Raw genomic sequence first — 18,479 nt, 5'->3', positions numbered from 1 at the left:
TTTTGAATAGCAATAGATTTGAATGGATTTTGAAAATTTTTAAACCAATATTAATGGATTATACTAAGATTTTTGAAATCAATGAACCAATAACAATGGATTTTTAAAATTCAGAAACTCTACACAAATTCATCTTTCAATAACCCCGATGAGTTTTTGGATTAATGGCGCTCTTTCAAAGACAGCACAAATATGAAACCATAATTGATTTCGACATCAGAAACTAAAAGTCAACGACATGAAAATCGAACTTGTCTTCATCCCTTCCCCGGGAATCAACAACGTCCGAGCGACGGCAGCGATGGTAAAGCTCCTAGTCAACAGCGACGACCGTCTATCCGTCACCCTCGTCGTGATCCCTGAGCGCTTCTCCCCCGGTGGCACGTCCTCCGTCTACCCTGAGTCCGAAAGCCGTCTCCGCTATTACCACCTCCACGCCGGAGATCAATCGACTCATGATCAAGATCAGACATACATGTCCTACATAGAGAGCCAGAAACCGCATGTCAGAAACGCCGTCTCAAAACTCGCTCACGAGGTGTCAACCCATCCCGAATCGCCACGGCGGCTCGCTGGCATGGTGGTTGAATTTTTCTGCACGCCGATGATAGATGTCGCGGACGAGTTTGGCCTCCCGGCTTATACTTACTTCACGTCTAACGCTTCGTATCTCGGGCTAATGTTACATGTTCAACACCTTCACGACCAAGAACACTTTGATGTCACCAAGTTGCGAGACTCCGACGCCGAGTTAGACGTTCCTAGTCTGACTCGACCTCTCCCGGCCACTTGCTTACCATCTGTGATGTTAAGCAAAGATTGGTTTCCGAATCTTTTGCGTCGAGCAAGGATTTTACGGGGAACAAAGGGTATTTTGGTAAACTCGGTTGCGGAGATCGAACCTCAGGCATTGAAGTTCTTCTCCGGCTGGAATGGTAATCCTCCCCTGTACGCGGTGGGACCCATTTTGGACTTGCAAACTGATTCCGGCGATGAGAAGAGGAGGGAGATTTTGCGGTGGCTAGATGAGCAGCCTCCAAGATCAGTGTTGTTCCTCTGCTTTGGACGCATGGGAGGCTTCAGTGAGAAACAAGCGAGAGAAATGGCCGTGGCGCTCGAGCGAAGTGGCCATCGGTTCCTCTGGTCGCTCCGCCGCGCTGCTCCGGCGGAAAAGATTATGACCGGAGCTCCTCCAGGGGAATTCACAAACTTGGATGCGGTTCTTCCAGAAGGGTTTCTTGACCGGACGGCGAAGATCGGAAAGATCATTACATGGGCCCCACAAGTTACCGTGCTAGCGCATCCCGCCGTAGGAGGTTTTGTGACGCATTGCGGATGGAACTCGATTCTCGAGAGCCTTTGGTTTGGTGTTCCTATTGCAGCGTGGCCGATATACGCAGAGCAACAGTTTAACGCGTTTAGGATGGTGGAAGAGGTTGCTGTAGCGGCTGAGATACGTAAAGATTACCGGAGAGATAATCTGTTGGGAGAGTCGGAGATGGTGACGGCTGAGGAGATTGAGAGAGGGATCAACTGCGTGATGGAGCAGGATAGTGAGATGAGGAAGAGGGTCAAGGAGATGAGCGATAAGTTCCACATTGCGCCAATGGATGGTGGATCTTCGACGCATGCTATGCGGAAGTTTGTTCAAGACGTGATCGAAAATATTTCTTGAGAATGTCAATGTATTCGTATTTTATGCAATTTGAGACGGAATATTAAATGTGTGTGTTTGTTAAGTTTCTTGCCTCTTGGGCTTGTAATTTTGTTTCCTTGTTTCTGCTATTCGCAAATAAGGGAGCTGGTCTTCTTACTTTCAAGGAGCAGTATTCATTCCACTTCCACATTTTGTCAGTTTCTATTCACTTTGCAAGTTGTTGGAAGCCATTTCAGAACAAACACCGTAGTTATCAGATGTGTACATGAAACAGTTCTGGAATTGCATATCAAACTAGCGCTGCAGCCACTTCATGATCACACATTGATTGGTCTCTTATGATCCATGAGACCATATTTCCTGTTTTTTCTTATTGACACTTGAAACAAACAAAGAAGAAGAAAAAATTCATTGTCTGACTTTGTTCTAGACTTGTTGGAACAGAAAGAATATATCAGCTAATGTCGAAGTTTAAAGGTGGTCCTAGAATAGTGAGGTTAGTTTCTTGCTTCTTAAGTTTTAAGAATACGTCAAGGTTTCATTCAAATAACAGCAAGTGTAGTACGTGTGGGTTCTTCTAATAACAACTTGTTCTTTTGCTGGTGAAGAATCTAAGTAGTCTTAACTCTTTATTATGCAGCGAGTGATTCAGAAAACATCTTAAACTCCAAACTTAGTTTCACAGAGAAGGTCATAATCTGACTATTTCTTTCTCTAGACGCTCCATTCTTTAACCAAGCGATGACGGCCAGGGGTCTTTGAAAGAGCTTCGGCCCCAATACGGACCCGGGTTCAAATTCTTCTGGCTACTAGGGGCAAAGTTTAACATATGGGCTCTGACCGAGGCATAATCCGGCCGATAAAGTGAGTTGTAACGGATACTCGCAGCTAGTCTGGATCCACTTCAGTGGAGGCCAGGATACACCGGATTATTAAAAAAAAAAAAAAAAAAAAAAAAAAAAAAAAAAAAAAAAAAAAAAAAAAAAAAAAAAAAAAAAAAAAAAAAACTCATGACTTTTCTTTTTTTTTTCGCTATAAATTTTAAACTCGTACAATATGGATCTATTTCTAACAAACACCCAATTAAATGTGTTGTACCATCTGAAAATGTTTAATACCATAAATAATATAATCTAAATGTTTTATGTTTTCAGATAACTGTTTTTAAATATACTAAGATCTAAAATTGTAAATCTAAAGTATTAATAGCCTCGTATTTCATATAACTTTTTAGACCACTTTTCACATGATTTTTTAAAATGGTAGATCTAAAGTATTGAAAGTCTTATATTTCATATTTTCTTAAACTATTATGTTTTAAAGTTTTAATAATAAGTGTAGATCCTAAAATCTACATTATGTATTTGATAGTGATCGGGAGTTCAATCTAGAGAAGAAATAACGTTGGCAACGATATCCTCAGAACACAACAATATAATCAGGTCTGAGTCATCGAAAATGGACTATATTCGTAGGTCGAATATCATAGAGATATCGGGAGAAGGAAGGATCGTGACTGAACTCACGATCGAGCTGCCTACGTACCCGTCAAGGGATCAAGTCATAACGTAGTTCGATTATCATCATCTCGAAGGACATGTCGGTTTCATTGGTCTTGAGTAAGATGTCGGCCTCGTCTGTCTCGTGTGGGACATCGTTTATGGGTGAGAATAATGAGCCCGGGATCTCGGATTGGCTGATCACGATCTCGTAAGATCGGGTCTCGTGTGAACAGTCTTGCTTCTTAGCCCCTCGGAATACATGAACGTATTCGATTAACGGAACGTCGGTGGAGTTAGTCATCGTCTTGAGCTCATGAATGCGAGCTTCTCTTTTATAGGAATGGGGAAGAATGAAAGAACTGTTTAATCATCACATGGGGGTAACGATTATACCATGTGTTGCTGAGACAGAAGTCTCTCTTTTCTCTTCATGTTTCTTTACTATTTGTTTATATGCTTTTTATCTCTGTTCAGGTCGTGGCCTCCCCTTCCTTGGTAGCTCCAAGGCTTCTTTTATATGATAGTAAAACTGTTGCAAGAAACTTGTGGTTTGTTGCACGTGCTCCTCTTCTTTAGCTTTGACTCATTCTTTATAACTATCGATTCCAAGATATGTGGAGAATAATCCTCTTGATCTTTGACTCATTAATTCTCCAAAGAACCTCGGTCTTTATGGGCCGACGTCGCGTTACGAGTTCTCCTCAGCCCGTTTAAGCTTAACCCGAGGTAGTCGTTAACTGGTTTTCTTATTCTTTTAGCGGGAGGGATTTAGTGCTAAATCATGTATCAACATTTGTCCCCCAGTTCTTCAAGTGAGGTGACAAGGTTGAAGAACGGAGAAGTCTTTTATCAACCGAAACAACATTATTCCGAGTCCGTTATATCTTCGATGAGTTCGTGAAGTCGTTTGCCATCCTATGGCGAGATCGTACAAGAAACATTGCATTAAGCGTTCGATCTTGGTGCTTTCGTGATCGATTGAAATATGAGTTTGTCGCCAGTAGATGAATTGAAGTTGTTTTAAGTTTCGTTTGATCACTGAGTGTTCGACTTCGTTTGTGTATATGGGTCCGGACGGGAGTTCGATGTAGTCGGTTTGAAATTGTTGCGGGAGAGACGAGAGTTGGATGGAGCTGAAAACTTTGGCCGAGCTTGTCAACAAGGTTCCTGATTCTGAGAAGTATATAGAGTTCCCTTGATCTCTCGTGATAGATTGGACTTGTATGATGAATACATTCATCGAATTTGTTTTTATGAGCTTTTGATGTGAGTCTCGTTGTTTATTTCGCGTAGACTCAAGTATGTAAATATTTTGCGTTTGTGTAGAGGTGTTGGAAATATATTATATAATCCCAACGAATCATCAAGTTAATGCGAAATGATTGGTTACACGTCGATAATCGAACTTTTACTTTGGTTCGGTTAAAGGAGCAATGTATATCGCTCGTCGTCGGAGTGTTCTGCGAGATAGAAGCTGATCAGGAATCTAACTCGCGGGCCATTGGTGGCCAAAGGACGTGGTTTATAGGTGTTGTTTTTGATACGGTCTATGAGATTTTGGGTCGTTTGAGACCGTGTGGTAAAACTCGCTAAGAGTTTGAGCTTGTTTAAAGTTGAAAATAGAGTTTAAGGATATTTCGCGCTAACTGAGACCGAAAAGTGAATCTCAATAGTAGTTCGAGCTACTGGTAGCGTGAGAATAATGTATAAAACATTTTGCGGTTTATATAAGTTTATTTATGAAAATTGTGATTTGAAATAGTGATTTGAATTGATAATATATAAGTTGTAAAAGTAATGCGAGAATCTATTCTCTGATGCAATGTATTTATGTGTAAATAGATTAAAGATATATGTTTACCGACATGGGCGTGTTCTGGTTTTAACTACTGCGAACTAGCGGAGAAAAAATGGTGTTGGATGTTTGATCGGTTTTTCGTTGTGTAGTTGATGAGAAAATGATGCGGCTGTGAACTATTAACTTGATATGTGCACAACTCATAGTACGTCGTCGTGGACCTTGTCGCGCTTATTGCCTCTTGCGGCTTTGCTTTTGTTTGGAAATATCGTTTAAACGACATGTGATCTTAGAATATTTCTGCGTGGTTTGTCCAGATTTATCGTTTTCCATATCAGGAAATGATTTCGTGGTCAGAGCCTTTTAGTGATACTTTGGATTTTTCTTGTGATTTTCCGCGATTCGTTATAGATAAAATCAAATTTTCTTCTTCTATGGGAAGGGATATACTTCCCCCTTAAGTAGTTCGAGATCGTTTGAAGCCAGACGTTTGATGGCTCTTTTCATAATGAAGTGGATGAATTTATCACTTAAGGAGTGTAGAATGCAAGGCTTGAGCTTTCTTCGCGCCTCTCCGGTATTTTTGTTTCGATCTGCTTGATATCATGCTCAATATATTTCTGGAGGCACGATAAGAGAATGTTCAAAAACTCACTATCGATCTGAGAGTGTAAAGTTTCATTGGCTCCTTGACTTCAGCTCTTTGGGAGTTGTGTTGGTCGATATTCTTGAAGAGTTAAACTCGGCCACGGAGCTGCTAAGGTTCCTTGGACATATGACTCATTGTTTTCGTGGAGCAATATCCAGTTTCGGCTCCTCGAGCTTCTGCATCAGAGATCGAACTCGATGCCATTGCTGGAGAAGGCCGACTTGTCGATCCTTCGTGTTTCACGAGCTCGTTAGATGTCGGGTCTGTCTATTTTTAACTCGGATGCAAGATCTGTATTTGCTTAATGATAGTGGATATGTGTTTCATACAGTTCGTATCTGCGTCATTAGGGTTTCGGAAGCTCGATAGCTCGAGGGTTTTTTGCGTTGCCTTTGGTCGGTCAAATTGATTGGAGCGCGAACTGGTAGGCTTTCGCGTTCGAGCTAGTTGATCCAATCTTTGCCCAGTCTATTGAGACTTAGGTTGTGGTGGTTTGATTTGGATCGGTGGTGCTGTCGAGATGCTTCTACGGTCTAGAAATGTACGGATCGTAAAATGGAAAATTCGGGAGCACCTAGAGATTCTCCGTGGCTTGATCGTGTTACGTCGGTGGCGCTCAAATAGGACAAGTCATCGAGATGATATGATTGTAAATAGTGTCTCTCTTTGATCTTTGATCTTCGTAGTGGGACCTTTGTCTTAATTCACGACCTCTGTTTGTTGGAAAAGTCTCTCGACTCTTTTCTTTCCTTTTGAACAAACCAACGGTTGAAGGGTTGATAATAACCATTTTTTTAATCCTTTGGCGGGATGTTGTCCCCCAGTTCTTCAAGCGAGGTGACGAGGTTGTAGAACGGAGAAGCCTTTAATCATGACTCCGAGCTCCCTTTTCTTTAATGAGAAGTTTTCCTCATTGGTCCTGAGCAAGCCATCGGATTCGTCAGTTTTGAATGGTACGTCGGTTTTGGTTAACGAGTTCAACATCGTGATCGTTATAGAGGAACATGTACCCTTGTTCGTCTATCATAGTTATAATATGATCTCGGCTCTTATTATAATGAATACGGAGATTTTCTTATGTTGTAGGAAGATCGTAACGAAATGGTGTATCATCAATTTCATATCTTGTTGGGATACGTTAATGATGGGAGAGAACCGCTTCCATCGAACACATGACTGTATTTGGCTATCTTTAGCTAACGAGAGCCCCCTGGTCGTCTGTTTATAATACGCACATCCACTTCTCGTTTGCTTTTTGTGCGGTGAATATCAATTATTGAATATCTTTCTTCTATAAACAATTAGAATCATTTAACGCCCACAATCACATGATCATAGGACTATGGTGATCTTTTTAATGATTTCTCTTGAGCGGTGAGAACTCTTCTTCGCTGGAAGGTCAGAGAGGGGTGCTTGTAGTCGTGGTTGCCCAACTTGTGAGCTTTCGTTCATGGATGTCGTGTGGGTAGCAACCCTGGTTCAAGTCTCTTATGATTCGATTTATAATTGTCTCGATTGAGACATCGATTTTGTTGCCTTGAGTCAGATGCTTTCTTCATCGATCTTGAGCAAGATATTAGGTTCATCGGTCTCAAACAAGACAAAGAGTTCATGTAAATATCAACATATGAAAACGAGCTCTTACCCTCATTCATCAGTATGAGCAGGTTTGTTTTCGTAACTTTCTTATCTTCAGTGAATAGAGAACAAAGTATTCTTTGTGAAGAGTAGTAAAGAAATGCATCTCGTTTTCTTCTCGTTGAATAATCGAGTGGTGGGGGAAGCGTTTAACCATTAGAAAAACATAATGTTTTAGTTATGTGGGAATGAAGTAATCACCAAAGCCGCTGCTCTTGCTGAGCGAGGGGAATTCTCTTTAACTCACGAGCTCTTCAGCCTTGGGATGTCGTTTGCGGGAAATCTCTCTCGTCAAACTTATTGTAGGAGTGATCCCATCTCATTGTGAAATAAATATGACGGTTTTTTTACTTGTTCTTCCTTTTCTTATGAGAGCTCGTGCTCTCGTCTGGCAAGAGGGTGGAAGAAGATTCTTATTCTCAAGGTAATAATATCGTTTTGCTAATAGTTTTCTCCGTTCTTGGTTTTGTCGAGTTGCTTTTTCGGATGAAAGATTATATTCTGGCCAAATACGTTACCGTATTTGACTCGTGAAGCGAATGTCGAACATGCTAATGGTCTTTAAGACTCGGCCTCTTCTTCTTTGAAGAGTTCGCGTCTTTGTTCATTATTATAATGAACATATGATTCGTTTCTCCTTGTAATATGGACACGTTTTTACTTTGTGCATCATGCATAGAATCGAGTGTCTTCCCTTCTCAAATAGTCTGAATCGTTCTGTTAATAATCACATCTAGGCAGACATGGTTTAATGAAATGATCGATCGCACCAGGTCGGGAGGATGATTTCATCAGTCTCGAGCGAGACGTTAGTTCAGTCTCGAGCGAAGCGTTTACCTTCATCGGTCTCGAGCGAAGCGCTTACCTTCATCGGTCTCGAGCAAGATGTCGGCTTTATCAGTTTTGTTGTCTCGAGCGAGACCTTGGTTTCATTGGTCTCAAGCGAGACTGATCGCCATGAAACAGCTTCGGTGTTATTTCTCTCGTTGAACCAAAGAAGTCTTTAGGGGCTTGTGCTTCTTCTTTGGGAAGTGGAAAAGTCTTCATAGTGAAAGATGTCTACGGTTTTGGCTCCTTGAGGTCCAAGAATTCTCGTTTGTCACCTTTCCATCAAACTGTGGTGAGTATATTCCTTGTTTCCCTGTCGGTGTTTTGCTCCAAGAGAGATATGGTATAATCATCATAAAAAGAGGAAGTCAAAACCAATTCACAGGGCACATAGGACTATCATTTTTTTTTTGGTGGAAGAAGATCCTCATTATCATGAGATCATAATAATATGTTTCTGTTTGTTTACGATTCTCTCCATCCTCCAATGAGAAGTCTCGTTGAGCTGATTTGCTGAAGGAAAGATTCTGGTCTGGTCGAATAAGTGACCGTGTCGTGAAGAAAATAACGAGCACATTAGTGGTCTTTAAGAGCCCGTACTCTTTGGAAAGTGGAGAACTTCGGTCTCTAGATGTCTCTTTGATACAGATATCGAGCTCTCGAGGGTCGGTCGTACTTAGTTTTTTGTACACATTCCGAAACGTGCTCGAGGTATTGCGTTTCGGCCTCTTTAGATTCTTCTTTGCTTTTGATCATCTATTGATTGAGGATTCCTGCTCGATTCGTGGTAAGGTCTTTTTCTTCGCTTTGTTCTAAGACCATCTTCTGTTGATAGTCACTTTGATGCATCTGTTCGGCTAGCAACCTTTCTCGTGTTGGGCGATCATTTGACTGGACCCGAACTCGGGAGGTCGGGCTATCAGAACTCGTCGTCGGCCTCCTGCGGTTTGAGAACGTTATCGGTGAAACTTGGCGAGATGTGTTATTTTTATCAGTAACAGATATTCAATTTAGCTGAGGTCGGGATCAAATCTCATATTCCGTTTCTCGTTAATGATCTAGTAAGCTCGATGCCACCGTGGTGTGATGGTTCATTTGTTGTGGTATTAGACACCATATGAGATGGATCCATTTTCGTGCTTACAAGCCTTAGATCGGGTTCCTATCAAGGATGTTTTTCGTTTCTCTTCCCCACAATCGGCGCCAAAATGTAGATCCTAAAATCTACACTATGTATTTGATAGTGATCGGGAGTTCAATCTAGGGAAGAAATAACGTGGGCAACGATATCCTCAGAACACAACAATATAATCAGGTCTGAGTCATCGAAAATGGACTATATTCGTAGGTCGAATATCATAGAGATATCGGGAGAATGAAGGATCGTGACTGAACTCAGGATCGAGCTGCCTACGTACCCGTCAAGGGATCAAGTCATAACGTGGTTCGATTATCATCATCTCGAAGGAGATATCGGTTTCATTGGTCTTGAGTAAGATGTCGGCCTCGTCTGTCTCGTGTGGGACATCGTTTACGGGGGAGAATAATGAGCTCAGGATCTCGGATTGGCTGATCACGATCTCGTAAGATCGGGTCTCGTGTGAAAAGTCTTGCTTCTTAGTGCCTCGGAATACATGAACGTATTCGATTAACAGAATGTCGGTGGAGTTAGTCATCGTCTTGAGCTCATGAATACGAGCTTCTCTTTTATAGGAATGGGGAAGAATGAAAGAACTGTTTAATCATCACATGGGGGTAACGATTATACCATGTGTTGCTGAGACAGAAGTCTCTCTTTTCTCTTCATGTTTCTTTACTATTTGTTTATATGCTTTTTATCTCTGTTCAGGTCAAGGCTTCTTTTATATGAGAGTAAAGCTGTTGCAAGAAACTTGTGGTTTGTTGCACGTGCTCCTCTTCTTTAGCTTTGACTCATTCTTTATAACTATCGATTCCAAGATATGTGGAGAATAATCCTCTTGATCTTTGACTCATTAATTCTCCAAAGAACCTCGGGCTTTATGGACCGACGTCGCGTTACGAGTTCTCCTCAGCCCGTTTAAGCTTAACCCGAGGTAGTCGTTAACTGGTTTTCTTATTCTTTTAGCGGGAGGAATTTAGTGCTAAATCATGTATCAACAATAAGCAAATGGCACTATACCCTTATATAGTTCTGAAAGTAAAGATGATCAACAACATACCACAAAGTATGACTATTACTTTCTTATATATAACTAGAAGCCACACAAGTTTCCTTAAGAAAACTATCATACTCGAAAATCTAAACCAAATTAGTAAAGTTTAACGTCATGGAGATAGAGCTAGTGTTCATACCTTCACGGCTTCACCAGACATCGGCCATATCCAATCAACAACGTCGATGGCAAAGCTTCTTGTAGCCAGCGACGATCGCATTTTCATCACTCTCATCATCATTCCTTCACAGTTCTCCAGCGACGCTTCTTCTTCTTACCCGAAGTCCGAAGACCGTCTCCTTTATTTCCACCTCCCTGTAGGAGATCAAACAACTCAGCAAACATTCATCTCTTACATAGAGAGCCAGAAACCACACGTCAGAGCCGCCGTATCGGAACTCACTAAGAACGTTCCTAAACGATCTGGCTCGCGGCGCCGCCTCGCGGGGATTGTTTTAGACATATTCTGCATGTCCATGATAGACGTCCCGGACGAGTTTAACTTACCGGCTTATACATTCTACACGTCGAACGCTTCTTTTCTAGGACTCCTCTTCCATGTTCAGTCTCTTTACGACAATAACAAGCTCGACGTAAGCGAGTTAAAGAACTCAGACGCTGAGTTTGACGTTCCCACTCTCACTCGTCCTTTTCCGGCAAGGTGCTTGCTTTCAGTGATAATAAGCAAAGAATGGCTCCCATCTGTTTTGGCTCGAGCTAGGACGTTGAGAGAAACTAAAGGTATATTAGTAAACTCGTCTGGGGGGATGGAACATCAGGCGCTAAAGTTTTTCTCCGACATGAAGAGTAATACTCCTCCGGTATACGCGGTGGGACCAATCTTGGACTTTAAAACCGACGATGGAGATGAGAAAGGGTCGCAGATTTTACGTTGGCTAGATGAGCAACCGTCGAGATCAGTGTTGTTCCTCTGCTTTGGAAGCATGGGATGGTTCGGTGAGAAACAAGTGAGAGAAATAGCTGTGGCGCTTGAGAGAAGTTGCCACCGCTTCCTTTGGTCACTTCGACGCCCTTCTCATTTGGGACACATGAATTGTTCTCCTCCCGAGGAGTTCAAAAACTTGGAGGAGATTCTCCCGGAAGGGTTTTTAGATAGGACGGCAAAGATTGGGAAGATTATAGGTTGGGCTCCACAAACAGCTGTTCTTGGCAGTCACGCCATAGGAGGTTTCGTGACTCATTGTGGATGGAACTCGATTCTAGAGAGTGTTTGGTTTGGTGTTCCGACAGCGGCCTGGCCTATCTTCGCTGAGCAACAGTTCAACGCGTTTCAAATGGTGGAGGAGGAGCTTGGTTTGGCGGTGAATATTAGGAAAGAATGCCGGAGATGGTGACGGCCGAGGAGATAGAGAAAGGGCTCAAGTGTGTGATGGAGCAGGATAGTGAGATGAGGAAGCGGGTCAAGGAGATGAAGGATAAGCTCCGCACGGCGTTGCTGGACGGTGGATCTTCCATGGCTGCTCTTAGGATGTTTGTCAAGGACGTGGTCGAAAACATTCCTAAGAATGCATTTTGATGGTCGTGGAGGAGTAAATAAGGACATATCTTTAATGGGACATTTACTCGTATCAATGTAATGGTTAAGTTTATCCGGTGACCAATTACTTATGTCCCAAGAAACAACAGTTATGGCAAGGGTTCTTGAATTAGTGTAATTTGTCAATAACAATGTTGTTAAAGTTTATATGGGAGTCAAGAAAAACTGTCACGAATAAAGAAACAATGCTTAGACAAAGGCATCAACATGCCAAATATATCATGTGAAGTTAAAACGAGTCGATACTAATTACACTACAGGATATCAATATTCAATAGACATGCAGCGTATAAAGACTCGGTTTAGATTAGCTTCATATGGTTCTAAGATAAACCAAAACCGAACGAGAACCAGCTGGTTCCAGCCAAAATACATACAAGACTATAATTCTCTACGTATCATGATTTGGAATTTAATTACTAAGAGGATAAGATAAACCTTGCGGCTTCATCTCGCAAGCATATCTTGTGTTGCTAACAAGTGCACCTGCATGGCTACAAAGGCTCACTACAGCAGGGGCATGTCCGTAATAATTCCTCCCTTCATTCACAAGCACCACCGGGTCCTGAGGCCTCCGGTGCCACACGACTTTCTCAGGTACCAAATCGTTCACACCAGCCTTTTCCCAGTAATGAGTCCCCTGATAGCTCTCGTACTTGAACACACCACACAGACGAGCTTTATGACCGCTCGGTCCCACGTGAACCTCTTTGCACCGTTTGCAAACTTTCGAAGGATAAACAAGCAACAGTTTCTTCAGACCAGCTCTAACTTTCTCCCACGCCGTTAGAGCGTTTGCTCCCACGTATTTGAGATCTTCAGTGGGTATACTCCTGATATCTTCATCTGAGATTTGCGGGTTATCGTGAACTTTCGCATATTCCAAGATTTCTTCTGGATGGATGGCTCCTGCTTGACAACATAGCTCCAAGATGGCGGGGACACGGTCATAATCAAACCTCTGTTGGTGTCTGATAACACCTTGAGACATGTTGTGTAAGTGGAAGGACTCAACGGGGAAAAGTACATCGTGTATAGAGCCTGGAACCCATTCATGTAGCCTGTTGTTGCCGCGCCGTATATAACTACGGCACGTTTGAATCAAATGCCCTTCTTTGCCAACAAACACTTCTGAGCAGAACCTGAAAGTTTAAGTCTTTTTATCAAACAGAGTTCTTGATTCAACAGAGCAGAAGAAAGACTTACTTGCATCTCAAGACAGGAAACGCTTTAAGAAGAACAGTGACGTTAGTGAGTAGGTTTTGTCTGGCTTTGAGGATGTCTTTAGCCACAGGAACAATCTCTTGAATCGGGTAATCTTTTGCTCGATTCTCGATTCTTCTTTGGATCATTGGCCTGATTCTTCTAAGGTCGTTGAGCATGGATTTGTTGATTCTTGAAGGCCTAGTTGAATAGCTAGCTCCATGAAATGAGCTCCAATGTCGCCACACTTTGCGTCTCCAATGCGACATAGCGAGATTAATCTAGACAATGAATCAGTAACGTAAGACAACATTCCAACAAGTTCAATGGGTCACAAACAAAAAAGGGAAGACATTTCGTCGAACAACTTATGATCAATATCAACGGAGAGACAACAGTATAGAGCAGAGCAGAACTCGGATTCATATCGTGCATACAACAAAATGGGTGTAAGTAGAGTATGCTCTACATCTTACCTGATAAATCGAAAACTAATAATCTGAAAATAGTTTCCCGACAAATCGAAGCCGACTGAGCGACGGCGACGAAGAAGATCAACTTGTCGGAGACGGATCTGGAGATTCGACCATAAATCTATAATACCCGTTGATTTACTATATATGGGCCGTAGCGGTTGAGGCCTATATTTCTAACAAAACAGCCTGTTAAATGGGCTAGTAACATTTATTACAATTATTGTTCCCATAACTGTTTTTTCTCAGGCTCAAATTTTTTACTAGTATTATTAATACTACGGTTGTTATTTAATACTCCCTTAGTTCCTAAAAGATCCATGTTTTAGAAAGAAAAAAAATTGTTTCAAAAAGATACGTTTTTTTACATTTTCAATACATTAATTAATGAAAAATTATACTTTTCAAAAAATACAATTGTGTTTAATAAAATCTCATTGGTTAAAAGTTATTGAGAATAGTTAATTAAGAAAAACAATGTATTGGAAAATACAATTTTATATGTTTTCTTAATAAGTGTGAAAAAACTATAACATGGATCTTTTAAGAACGGATGGAGTAATATATTATAAATGTTTGCAATATTTAAATATTTATTTTACCATTTATTCAATAACTTAACAATAAAGATTCTTTAATTAAACACAATGTTTAGAAATGAACTCACAAAAGATAAGAATCATGGTTCAGCCTGGATAACTGGTTTAACCGGTTTTGTTCCGGTTTAATTCAAATTCAAGTTTTAATTCAAATTCAAGTTTTAATTCAAACCAGATTCGGTTTATTAAATGATTTACAATTGAGCCGGTCCGACCAAACAATCCGGTCCAGTTTTCAAAACACTGCTAACCCTGCTAAAAAATAGTTGAATCTCAATTTTCAACTAAAATTGGTTCACCGGTTCTAACGGGTTTCAGGATTTTGGCCGGTTTTATTAGTCCAACTCAAATCCGATTTTGAAACCAATATGTACTCGGTGAGATAAAAGAGTTACAATTGAACCGGTTTAACCGACCAATTCAGTCCGGTTTTGAAAACACTGATTAAATATAAATACGTTAAGCCAAATTAAATTTAAAAAATTTCAACAATAGCTTGATTTTTTGTTTGAAATACACTATATAAATTGGACTTTACACAATCAGCTAATGCTTTATTCGGAAGCCGAAACCGGTGCAACATAATCGATGTACAACAAGCCGAAAGACAATTTCGATCACCTCATGCAAATTTGTTTGCCATTAGATTTTATGTTTTCAGTACATGTCTAATTGTGAAATTAGGAAAGAATTTTTGATGTGTCGAAATTCTTCTATGTGGATAGTTAAAATTGGTCATTCTTCAGGTGTTTGAGATTATTTTCTCTAATTGAAAATAATCTGTTTCGAAAAATGAAAAGTTTTCACACACTCCATCGCACGAATCAGAACTTCACATCTGTATCTAGAAGTGATAAGCTTCGTTGTATATTAATCACATGTAAAACATTTATTTTTTAGTTGAATCTCGTACAATTCATAATTTTTCTACATCTAGAAGTGATAAGCTTAATTTGTATAATCATCAACATGTAAAACATTTATTTTTAGTTGAATTTCGTACAATTTAAAACCGATATAAGCAAATGGGACATGTAATGTTGTAATATACAGTTCCAAATAAAATTGGGGTTTGTTGGCAAGTGATTTAGAAGTTTTGTAAGATCTCTTTACGGTTTAAATTATTTCTACAGCCTAAATTTTTGACAATTATGTTTTGTAAAGATTTTTTAAAGTTACAGATTTTTCTTTCCTTTTTATTTATTTTTAGCTGTGGAAATTCATAAATCTAGAACACTTATTTTTTGTTTTAAAAAATTTATATGTAAGTCATTGAATCTTTTTAAACCTATAGTTGATATTCTACAGCAAAATTATCTATAGCCACAACAAAAAAAAAATCTACAATTTTATTTCTAAAGCAAAAATATAAACTACAGCTCCTTCCAATCACCTCCTATATCATTTATTACAATTATTGTTCTTTAGCTTTGATGGTTTTCCCATACTTGTTAACTTGTTATTTTGCTCTCAGGCTCGGATAATATTATAAAGAGCAAATCTTGAAAATAGCACATTTCTAAGTTTATGTCACAAAAATAGCCCTCAAAAACTAAAATGACCAAAATATCATTTTATCTTTTGAAAAAATTAAATTTTTTGTATTTTTCAAAATTTTAAATCTTATCCCAAAACCCTCATCCCCAACTCTAAACTCTAAACCCTAAACCCTAAATCCTAAACCCTAAATCATAAACTCCACCCCTAAACCCCAAACCCTAAACCATAAACCCTAAACTCTAAACCCTAAATCCTAAACCCTAAACCCTAAATCCTAAACTCTACCCCTTACTCTAAACCCTAAACCCTACACTCCACCCCTAAACTCTAAACCCTAAATCTTAAACCCCACACCTTAACTCTAAATCCTAATGTCTAAATTAATTTACCATTGGGATATAAATGTATATTTATCTTTTTTGATAAAACATTAAGTGTTATTTTGGTCATTTTTATTTTTAGAGACTATATTTGTGACAAAAACTTTTTTAGTGCTATCCTAGTCATTTTCTCTATTATAAATGTTTGAAATATTATTTATTTTACCATTAATACAATAATTTTAAATATAGATTCAGTAACTAAAAAAAGTACGTTAAGACAAGTTTAATAAATTGCTCTTTTTTCTTTAAACACGTTTTATAAATTGCTATAACAAAATGGGGCCATACTATACAGTTCAAAAAGAAAACCACAAACCTTTGATAAAAGCCACAAATTTCATTGCACAACTTATCATATCAAAAACTCGAAACTCAAAGTAGACGTCATGGAACTCGAGCTAGTGTTCATACCTTCCCCTGGCATCGGCCATTTCCGATCAACGACCGCAGTAGCAAAGCTTCTCGTAGACAGCGACGACCGCATATCCGTCACACTCATCGTCATCCCTTCACGATTCTCCGACCATGCTTCTTCCTCTTACCCGGAGTCCCAGAACCGCCTCAGCTACTGCCTCCTCCCTCCCGGAGATCAATCAACCGAGCATACTTTCATATCTTACATCAACAGCTATAAACCACAGGTCAGAGCAGCCGTGTCCGAACTCTCCCAGCGTCGGCAGGTGGCTGGGATTGTCGTGGACATGTTCTGCACGTCCATGACTGACATTGCCAACGAGTTTCACCTCCCGACGTATATGTTCTACACGTCGAACGCTTCGTATCTTGGACTACAGTTCCACGTTCAGTCTCTTTATGATGAGAAAAAACTGGACGTGAGTGAGCTGAATGACTCAGACGCTGAGTTTGAGTTTGAAGTTCCCACTTTGACTCGGCCTTTTCCGGCAAACTGTTTGCCTTCTTTTATGTTAAGCAAAGAATGGTTTCCTTACATATTGAGTCGAGCTAGGACTTTGAGAGAAATAAAGGGTATTATTGTAAATTCTGTAGCGGAGATGGAACCTCAAGCGTTGAAGTTCTTTTCCGACAGTAACTCTACTCCTCCTGTCTACCCGGTGGGACCTATCTTGGACCTCAAAACTGGTGACGATTCTAAAGATGAGAAGGGAATAGAGATTCTAAGTTGGTTAGATAAGCAACCGCCAAGATCGGTGGTGTTCCTCTGTTTCGGAAGCATGGGAGGCTTCAGCGAGGAGCAAACGAGAGAAACCGCTGTTGCTCTTGAGCGAAGTGGCCACCGGTTCCTCTGGTCGGTCCGTCGTGCTTCACCGGATGATAAGATAGCTCCGTCTCTTCCAGAAGATTTCACGAACTTGGAGGAGATTCTCCCGGAGGGGTTTCTTGAACGAACGGCGGAGATTGGAAAGATCATTAGTTGGGCTCCACAGGTCGATGTGCTTAAGAGTCATGCGGTAGGAGGGTTTGTGACGCATTGTGGATGGAACTCGACTCTCGAGAGTCTTTGGTTCGGCGTTCCGACAGCAGCTTGGCCTATGTATGCGGAACAACAGTTTAACGCGTTTCAAATGGTGGAGGAGGTTGGTTTGGCGGCGGAGATACGTAAAGATTACCGGAGAGATAATATATTGGGGGGTTCGGAGGTGGTGACGGCTAAGGAGATAGAGAGTGGGATTAACTGCGTGATGGAGCAGGGTAGCGAGATGCGTAAGAAGGTTAAAGAGATGAGCGATAAGCTTCACGTGGCGTTGATGGATGGTGGATCTTCGAACGCCGCTTTGAAGAAGTTTATCCAAGACGTAGTTGAAAATGTTATGTAGGAGCTCGTTCATATGTTTGTGATTGGATAAGGTTGAATTAAAGAATAAAAATTCAGTAGTGACTAAACATTACAAGGAAGATGTTTTCGCATGAATTTCTCTATATTTTAAAAAACTTATTAACCTCTGCTTTGTGATCTGCTAAGCTAAAATTGCAGTTTATGTAACAGAGCATAGAGAATTGCAGTAATGCAGTTTCGTAATCTGAGTCGTCGTGGATGCGTGGTTTAGGACTTCAATAAAAGTATCTTTTATAAGTTCAACGTTGACAAAACACATCATGAGCCACCCACACACGCACAAAAATTACACTATGCTTTTCGTACAACCAAACGAAAAGATCACAGAGCAACTTTATTGGTTAGATACTCGCTAAGGACACGATTAATAAGGTCTTTTATGACGAAGCTCTTAGCATAATATAAGAAATGTTTCTTAGTTTTTAAAGAAAAACTAAAAAACTTCTATTATATCTTTTATTGAAGACACTTTCTTAGTTTTTCTTAGAACATGATTAACGCTGAGAGGCGTAGGTTCTTAGGTTTTTTTTTTTGTCTGATTTAAAAACAAAAAAAATTAAAACGGACCAATCGTGGACTGCCACATGTCAGTGGAGCCCGCAAGTCGCCTCTTGTAGAAGAGGAGAAAGAGCCAAGATAATGGTGATACCCACCTCTTAAGAACCAAGTTAAGAGGTGGA

General features: G+C 40.3%; 3 protein-coding genes and 1 pseudogene across 3 annotated transcripts; 3 read left to right on the top strand and 1 right to left on the bottom strand.

Annotated features, from left to right (window-relative positions):
• The first annotated feature begins 216 nt into the window (after positions 1 to 216).
• Positions 217 to 1,711, top strand: LOC106293723 (UDP-glycosyltransferase 71B1-like). Its single transcript, XM_013729378.1, has one exon. It carries the CDS (start codon positions 239 to 241, stop codon positions 1,673 to 1,675), a length of 1,437 nt encoding a protein of 478 aa, XP_013584832.1. The 5' UTR covers positions 217 to 238; the 3' UTR covers positions 1,676 to 1,711.
• Positions 1,712 to 10,381: 8,670 nt separating this feature from the next.
• On the top strand, positions 10,382 to 11,804 carry LOC106345007 (annotated as a pseudogene).
• Positions 11,805 to 12,113: 309 nt separating this feature from the next.
• LOC106292720 (APO protein 4, mitochondrial) lies at positions 12,114 to 13,616 on the bottom strand. The gene is made up of 3 exons (XM_013728364.1): positions 13,505 to 13,616; positions 13,032 to 13,309; positions 12,114 to 12,967 (listed from the first exon to the last, which is right to left on the bottom strand). The coding sequence occupies exons 2-3, from the start codon at positions 13,295 to 13,297 to the stop codon at positions 12,238 to 12,240; spliced, it is 996 nt and encodes a 331-aa protein (XP_013583818.1). The 5' UTR covers positions 13,298 to 13,309; positions 13,505 to 13,616; the 3' UTR covers positions 12,114 to 12,237.
• Positions 13,617 to 16,255: 2,639 nt separating this feature from the next.
• Positions 16,256 to 17,902, top strand: LOC106293065 (UDP-glycosyltransferase 71B1). The gene has a single exon (XM_013728741.1). It carries the CDS (start codon positions 16,370 to 16,372, stop codon positions 17,777 to 17,779), a length of 1,410 nt encoding a protein of 469 aa, XP_013584195.1. The 5' UTR covers positions 16,256 to 16,369; the 3' UTR covers positions 17,780 to 17,902.
• The last annotated feature ends 577 nt before the right edge of the window (positions 17,903 to 18,479 follow it).

The sequence above is a fragment of the Brassica oleracea genome, chromosome C5, assembly GCF_000695525.1.
Source record: "Brassica oleracea var. oleracea cultivar TO1000 chromosome C5, BOL, whole genome shotgun sequence".
Lineage (NCBI taxonomy): Eukaryota > Viridiplantae > Streptophyta > Magnoliopsida > Brassicales > Brassicaceae > Brassica > Brassica oleracea.
Note: the sequence above shows the minus strand (reverse complement) of the source record. Positions and strands in the feature narration are given on the sequence as shown.